General features: G+C 54.2%; 3 protein-coding genes across 3 annotated transcripts; 2 read left to right on the top strand and 1 right to left on the bottom strand.

The window, feature by feature from the left end:
- Positions 1–159: 159 nt before the first annotated feature.
- An11g04400 (uncharacterized protein) lies at positions 160–2562 on the bottom strand (the record flags this gene model as incomplete). Its single annotated transcript, XM_001394398.1, has 5 exons — positions 160–1019; positions 1090–1858; positions 1919–2200; positions 2260–2392; positions 2495–2562. 5 exons carry the CDS (start codon positions 2560–2562, stop codon positions 160–162), a joined length of 2112 nt encoding a protein of 703 aa, XP_001394435.1.
- A 258-nt stretch (positions 2563–2820) lies between these two features.
- An11g04390 (hypothetical protein) lies at positions 2821–3854 on the top strand (the record flags this gene model as incomplete). Its single annotated transcript, XM_001394396.3, has 4 exons — positions 2821–2947; positions 3060–3138; positions 3194–3548; positions 3615–3854. 4 exons carry the CDS (start codon positions 2821–2823, stop codon positions 3852–3854), a joined length of 801 nt encoding a protein of 266 aa, XP_001394433.3.
- A 466-nt stretch (positions 3855–4320) lies between these two features.
- On the top strand, positions 4321–6768 carry An11g04380 (uncharacterized protein; the record flags this gene model as incomplete). The annotated part of the gene is made up of 1 exon (XM_059750217.1): positions 4321–6768. The coding sequence occupies one exon, from the start codon at positions 4321–4323 to the stop codon at positions 6766–6768; it is 2448 nt and encodes an 815-aa protein (XP_059601583.1).
- Positions 6769–7566: the final 798 nt, after the last annotated feature.

Genomic DNA, 7566 nt, shown 5'->3' with positions numbered 1-7566 from the left:
GATTTGTGACATCTGTACATACAATTTCGTGGCTTGCAAACAACCAATGTTTTGGTATCACGGTGACAAAAGACTTTAGCATAAGCAACAAAAACAAGCATTGGAATGCCCCCCTCTTCCCCCCCTCATCTCCACCCTTCCGCTGCATACCCCTTGCTTCTACAGCTCAATCAGACTTTCTTCTACCGGTGGCCGAGATGGCGTGGGCTGTTGATACGGTGCATGAGCTGGGGTAACACCCACGGGAGAGACATCCCCCACAGCCTGGCCGGGATGTACGGGCGCCCCTTGGGGGTATGCCGGGTAGGGGGTCCCTTGAGGAGGTTGCGGGGCATAATATAATGCAGCGGACGGGTCCGTTGGCTGCCGCTGAAGCCCGTAGCCAGAAGCCGGCCCCTGGTCAGCCGGGAGATCTGGAGCGGATGGTGCCGTTGGCTGATATGGTGTTTCCCGCTGCATCACCGGTGAGCCCTGATAAGGCATGTCTGGCTCCATTGGTCGGGCATGCTGCGCCGGTTTGCTGTCGGGTTCCACGTGTGGTGGAGAGGTGTAGAACTGCGTCGGAGCGGCTGGCCCCGCATAGGCCGAAGGGTTGCTGGGATAAGCCATACTGGCGCTTGAAGGTTGTGGAGAGGCAACCGCATGAGCACTGCCGTTCCAGGGAACGGTGGGTGAAATCGGCTGTGAGGGATGCGCGTAGACACCAGGGCTCATGGTACCACTACGTGTCCCGACTCTCTCATGCAGCTCCCTTTCAGGCTGAGGCTGGGGGTAAGGTGTCGTCGGAGCCTGGTGACTCTCGGCGATCGCATTCCCGTAATAAAAGCTTTCAGTTCCCGTCTTCCCATCAGGCGCATGGGCGGGCATGGGCGGGTAGATGTTGGGGTATGGCGATCCACCGGGGACCGGGCTGTACCCTAGGGAATGTTGTGCGTAAGCGCTGGATAGACGTTCCTCAAGCATGCGATCATAGTATCGGACAACCGTCGAGAGTTTGGCGTGTAGGTCAAGGAGAGTGTCTGCATTTCATACGTTAGCCATCAAGACTTTGTCGCCAAGTGATAAACGACAATCATGGTAATGGCTTACCATGTTTGCTCATGGTCTCCCCATAGCTCCGCGCCAGCTTGGGACGAAGCGCGCCAATGCTCTCGTAGAGTTCCTGAATCTGAGGTTCGCGGAGTATGGTCCCCGGGGGCTGGTGTTGTAGTCGGTCGACCAGAGCGGCGAAAAGATGAATGTTCTCTACTTCGACTGGGCTGAGCTCGTAGGAATTCTTAGGCAACGGGGTTGCACTTGGTGTCTGGCGGGACGGAATGTCTGCCGACGATGTGTTCTTCAGAGCGGCAGCATGCTTCTGCTTGTGCTCTTCCATGTCACGCAGGGATGCTTCAATCGCAGCCTTCAGATCTGCGTCCTCCTCTTCTTCTATGGCCGGTTGAGCGGGTGCTCTGGGTGGCTGCTGGACCGCCGTACTTTGTGGAACATAACCACTTGAGCCTTTGTTCTGCGCCTCCTCTAAACTCATTTGTAGCGCCCGGCGCAGATCATCATCGAATCCCCCCTCTGCCCTACCTCCACGAGGCTCCATCACGCTGGATTTAGTTATGGAGTTGTTCTTGAATGATGCTCGGTCCGAAAGGCCGCTGGGTGCAAGGGCCTTGGAGGTCAACTTGGCATAACAGCCGTCGTCCACTCGAACAGGCTGCAGGATTCCGAGATGAGGTAGGGGGAGACTTTTGCTGGAACATTGCGCATCGAAGACACTTCCGCAGTTGCGACAATGGTGTTTGCGGTTCATGAAGCTGAAAGGAGTACGGCAGCGCATGCAGACATCGGAGTCGATCCACTCAGGAGGCTTGCGCAATCCGAATGTTAGCATTGGGAAGGGAAAGGTACTGCAGCGTAAGCAACTTACCGCACTGCTTTCCAGCATGCTTCCGCTAATCTGGGTCTTGGGGGGAAATCGGAAGCCTTCATCTTGCAGCCTCCGGTATGTTTCCCCGACGTAGCTGAGGTCCATACGGCCCTGGGCTGCCATGGCCCAGTCCTGAATCAATTCTAGCATTTTGGCCTTCACGTCGGAATTCAACGGAGCACCCTCGGTCTTGAGAAGCGAAACAAGGTTATCCATGAACTCGCGCGACGCAATTTCCGCCAAGAAATGAGTACCGCCATTCTTCACGCATGTGTCTGTTAACTGCAGGGTGAACCACCCGTCAGTATAAATTGTCGTTGCAACGAAATCGAGTAGCCAACCTTCAATGTCGCCAGCTGTATGTTTGGGTTCTTGTTCTCTAACCGGCGTTTCAAGCATCTCATAGCATCTTTGGGCTGGACACCCTTCGATCGGATGAGGTCGGATATCTCTAGGTTGAGCGCAATGTCCTCACTGCGCCAATTGTTAGAGGTCAGTTGGCGTTTGGCTAGACGGGGAGGCCGTTCGCAGGCCGATCACCGTCAAGTAAGAGGTGGGAAAGGGAAGGAGACATACAGGGAAGATGCGGTGGCCTTTTCCACCTGATCCTCGATCGTTGACGTTGAAGAGAACCACCCCGCCATGTTGACAGTGCGCAATGGATGATAACCTGACGATGGCGGAGCCCAGGATCGCTATGACGTTGGGTAGCAGCGACAAGGGGGGGGCTGCTGGGTACAGTCCTAGTCGGCAAAGTAGAGGAAAAGGTGAGGCTAGAGAGATGACCAGAACACGACCCGGGTTGCTTCAGGAACAGACCTGAGTTGGAAGCCAAGGGCGAAAGAAGGGGAGTCGACAGCAAGCTCCAGGCAGATCGAAAGCGATAACAGTAACGAGCGATGATGGCGGGAGGTACCAACTTACCTAATGCAGTAGGCAACGATGTGGCCCCGCCATTGGTCGGGCGCCATGAGTCAGCCGGCGGCCCCAGGCATCCAGGGTCATGCAGTGGCGTCATAGGCTCGGGCGGTGAGTAACACCGCTCTGATGATACCGGCGCATTACATACCGACTTACCCCAGAAACATCCCAATCCACCCATTTCCATCCCGCAACGTTGGCTGCCTATTTGGCCTGGCAGTTGTCCCATTCTCTCCTCGCCGAGGCCCTGCGCTCGCTCTTTTCCTTGCATGTTCCTTCGGCTCTCTCAGCTCGGGCCTGTCAGTGCGGTCGCCATCGGTCTTTTCCTCTCCGACTTCCTCGTTATCCTTCCAGCCAGTACCCTTCGATTTCCGACCCGAGTTTGACCAGATTGCCCCTCGCCGCGTCTCCTACGAAGCCGTCCCCCAGGTCATGTGCTGAGATTCGGCTTCATCGCTGTGATATAATGTCCCCAGATGCAGCGGCTCTACCCTCTCCTCCAGACTTTGCACCGTGGGAGAACGTTCCCCGCCGCCCTCAGTCCCTCGGTGGTATGCAGCCGGGCGGGAAGTCAATCGCCGCCGGACTAGGATCGTATCAGGCCAACAACAGCTATGGGTCCCCCGCCGGATCTCAACCAGCTCGGTTCCCCAATATTAAGGATCTTCAGGATGAAGCAGCAGCTCTTGATCTGAATGACAATACATCGGTTGGTCTCCATACCCTATGCGCCTGACGGGTGACGTTGCTGATGTCTGACCCGCTTTCCGTACAGCTTAGCGTTCTGCTGGAACGAGCGCAAGTGGCCATAGATCGAGCCCGTGAGCTTGCCAACACCGATCAGCTGGATAGAGCTTATGTGCATTACCTGCGAGCATCCGAGATCACGATCAACATAATACCTAATCACCCTGACTACCGAGCCACTGCCAGCCAACGTCCGGGATGGTACAAACGATTCGGGGAGTTGATGATGGTATGCCGTGACCCCTCTAAAGCACATTCAGTGCTGTGAATAATTGTTATGTCTGAGATTCGCACAATGGTGGCTAATCCGATGGTGACAGGCTGTGCGGATGAAGCAAGGGACAATGGACGATATCAAGCAACAAATATTGGAGAACAATTTGCTGAGCAACGTGCAGCCTGGCGGAGTGTCTCGTTCGAACCCTCCACGACCTAGATCAGAGGTAATATCTCCTGGGTTTGGGCAGAGTCCAGGCCCCAGAGGTCGCCCCGTTGACGCTGGCAACAACTCCCTGCGGATGCCTAGCCCTACGCAGTTCCAACGATCAGGTGAAGCAAATGCGAAGATGAATCGCTTTTCGAGTCCTGCTGGGGATGCACTTGCTGAGAGATTCGCAAAACTAAAAATGCCGCCGCCTCCTACTCCATCTGATGTAGGGTCTATTTCCAATGGCCAAAACAGTACCACCTCAACACCCCCGACTCAGGAGTTCCCTTCTCGACCATCGTCCCAAATGTCTCAAGGAGTACCTCCGCGGCGGCCTCTAGGGCCCCGTAGTATGGGCTCCTCTCATAGTGTGCCTACTATTCCTCCGAAAGTGCCCCTTAATACATCTCTTCCTCGCGCTCCCGATCCAACTTACAGTCCGATCTGGACAGTGCCTTCACAAGGACCCTCAAACCCACCCAGGACCTCAGTCGAAAGCTCTCGTCCCGTCAACCCACGGTATTCTCAGATTACATCATCATCTCGCAGTAGTCTTAGCCATGATGGCTTCGACGACAACCCTTACAGGTCGCAAACCCCAAACGGTGTACATCAGGCCAAGGAAGTTAGAAGCAGTAGTGCAGATCTCCCACACAGCACTACGATTGAGCCTCAGCAGCTGCTGGAGTATATGCGCAAATACAACATTCTATTGATTGACGTGCGTTTTCGGGACCAGTATGATAGTGGCCACATCTATGCCTCTTCGATCCTTTGCATTGAGCCAGTGGCACTAAAGGAGAATGTGTCAGCGGAAGAACTCGAAGAACGCTTGGTGGTGTCGCCTGAACATGAGCAGTCATTATTCGAGCGGCGCAACGAATATGACATGGTCGTCTATTATGACCAGGGAACGGCATCGGTCAGCTATCTAGACGGATCCCCTGTAGGCACCACAGCTCCTCATCTTCGAGCGCTGTATGACACGCTTTACGAGTTCAACGCATACAAGCCGCTGAAAGATGGACGACCTCCCGCCCTACTACTTGGCGGCCTTGACGCATGGGTCGACCTAGTCGGCCAGCAGTCTCTTGCTACATCCTCTACTGCTGCTGTGATGGGATCCTTGCAAGCAAAGAGGCCCGTCAGACGACCGGGGCGACCGCTAGGAAGAGTGCCTACGATTGTCAGTGCCAATTCTAGTTTGGAAGTGAGGAAGAGAAGATTGCGCGAATACAAGCCGCTGAATCCTCAAGAGCTTACAGAATGGATGGAGAAGTCTAAGACGGAGGAAATCGACCCCGGGACCTATATCGAGGAAGAGGCACTCACTGAAGAACCGGAGGGTGCCGAAGAGCCACCTGTCTCTCCCTTTGTGCACACATACGAGGATTTCCTGCGGCGCTTCCCGGAACCACATGCGATCCAGCAGTCAATGGTGACGGCGCATGTTCGGCCCGCGGGGACACCCGCTCCCAATTATGCTGCCCCTGTTCCTGTTGCTCCATCAAGGCCTCCGCCTGCAGTTCCACGGCCCAGTTATAGTGGCGTTTCAGACGGCCGGCAAATACAACCTACCTTGGAGCGACAGTACTCTGCCACCAAAACAGCTCTCTACACACCAAGCTCGATGCTTAACCGCCTGAAGCTCCCCAGGACCGGCTTAACTAACTTTGGCGTGACTTGTTACATGAACTCTACCCTTCAGTGTTTGAACGCTACGGTGGTGCTGAGCAAGTTCTTCATCGACAATCGGTTCCGGTACTATGTACAAAAGAACTGGAAGGGCTCCCAAGGCGTCATGCCGGGGCTTTTCGCGAATCTGATCCGTTCGCTTTGGAAGAACGACGTGGAAGTAATCATGCCGACTTCCTTTCGAAACTTCTGCGGACGATTAAACCAAGAATGGGCTATCGATCGCCAGCAGGATGCCAAAGAGTTCTTTGACTTTGTCGTCGATTGTCTGCACGAGGACCTCAACATCAACTGGCAGCGGACGCCTCTCAGACCCTTGACATTCGAGGAGGAGATGCAGCGCGAGAGAATGCCTGTTCCCAAGGTTTCTAAAATTGAGTGGGATCGATACTGTCATCGCGAAGAGTCGTTCATTTCCTCGCTCTTTGCAGGCCAGCACGCGAGCCGGCTACGCTGCACCACCTGCAAGCGGACATCAACCACGTATGAGGCGTTCTATAGCATCAGTGTGGAGATTCCACCGTCGGGCACGGGCGACATATATCAATGCCTTCGCAGTTATTGTCAAGAGGAGATGTTGAGTGGGGATGAGGTGTGGAAATGTCCGTACTGCAAGTGCGAACGAGTGGCCACCAAACAGATCATCATCACGCGGGCGCCGCAGATCTTGGTCGTCCACTTCAAGCGGTTCTCGGCGTCGAAGACCCAGTCTGCACGAAAGATCCATACGCCTATCGACTTCCCTTTGCACGGACTTCGGATGGATGATTTTGTCTTCTCGGCATACAATCAGGGGCAGACCAACGGATTGCCCCACGACCCGATCGCAGCCACTGTGCCTCCGTTCACGTACGATGCGTACGGGGTGCTACGGCATATCGGGTCGTCGATGGGCAGCGGACATTACATCTCTCTGGTGCGAGATGCGCAGCGGCAATGCTGGCGACGGTTCGACGACGAGCGGGTGATCGATTTCAACCCGCGCGATCTGCGATCGAAAGATCGGCTGCAGAACGAACAAGCCTATATTGTATTCTACGAGCGGGTGCCCGCCAAGTAAGGGACCTGGAGAGAGGGGGTGGACGTCTTTTTTCTATATAAAGGTCTCGTTTTCTTTTTGTTCTTCTTTGTTCATTACCCCACGATCCACCTCTCCCCGGGGTTTCGAGGACAGACCATGGTGTAGCGTTGATTACGATTTGGCATGGGTAAGAGTTGCACAGGGACTGGTGACATCTTCTCCTATACTTGGGGTTCTTTCCTTTCTCATCATATTTGCGATTGCAACGGGAGACGATGACACGGGCTTGCATGAGGGATGAATATCAGCATGGAACGAACTTACTTATATCCTTTGCTCTTTTTTTGTTTTCTATTTTGTTGCATCGTCAACCATACCTATTTGAGCAAGACATGTTGACATGGAATGGGCTGGCTGGCTGGGCCATTGATTTATTTCCATTATTACTTATTTTACTTAGTTCTTCCTAAGCGATATGGGATGTATAGATATTATCTAGTTACTGATGATAGACCATTGGATTACATTTTCACCATATCATTAGGGTACCCCACAATATAGCCGAACCATAGAAAGTCCATGTGTATCTACTACGGAGGACACGGGAAGATAGGCGGCCTCCCAAGGAGGAGTAACATTCCGCGCGGGCACATGAAGCGGGCAACAAAGGCGGGGAATGAATCAGTGACCAACTGGGGCAGTTAATCCCGACGGCGCTACCCGACACGATCCCCTCCCCGAGGTTACGGCTATCGAGGGATCGCAGGGTCGGGATTTACCATCCAAGGCAGATGGGCGGAATTACGGAACCAGGTTTCAGAGGTTATTCCTAGATTT

This window comes from Aspergillus niger, assembly GCF_000002855.4.
Source record: "Aspergillus niger supercontig An11".
NCBI classification, from domain to species: domain Eukaryota; kingdom Fungi; phylum Ascomycota; class Eurotiomycetes; order Eurotiales; family Aspergillaceae; genus Aspergillus; species Aspergillus niger.
This window is presented reverse-complemented; position numbering and strand designations above follow the sequence as displayed.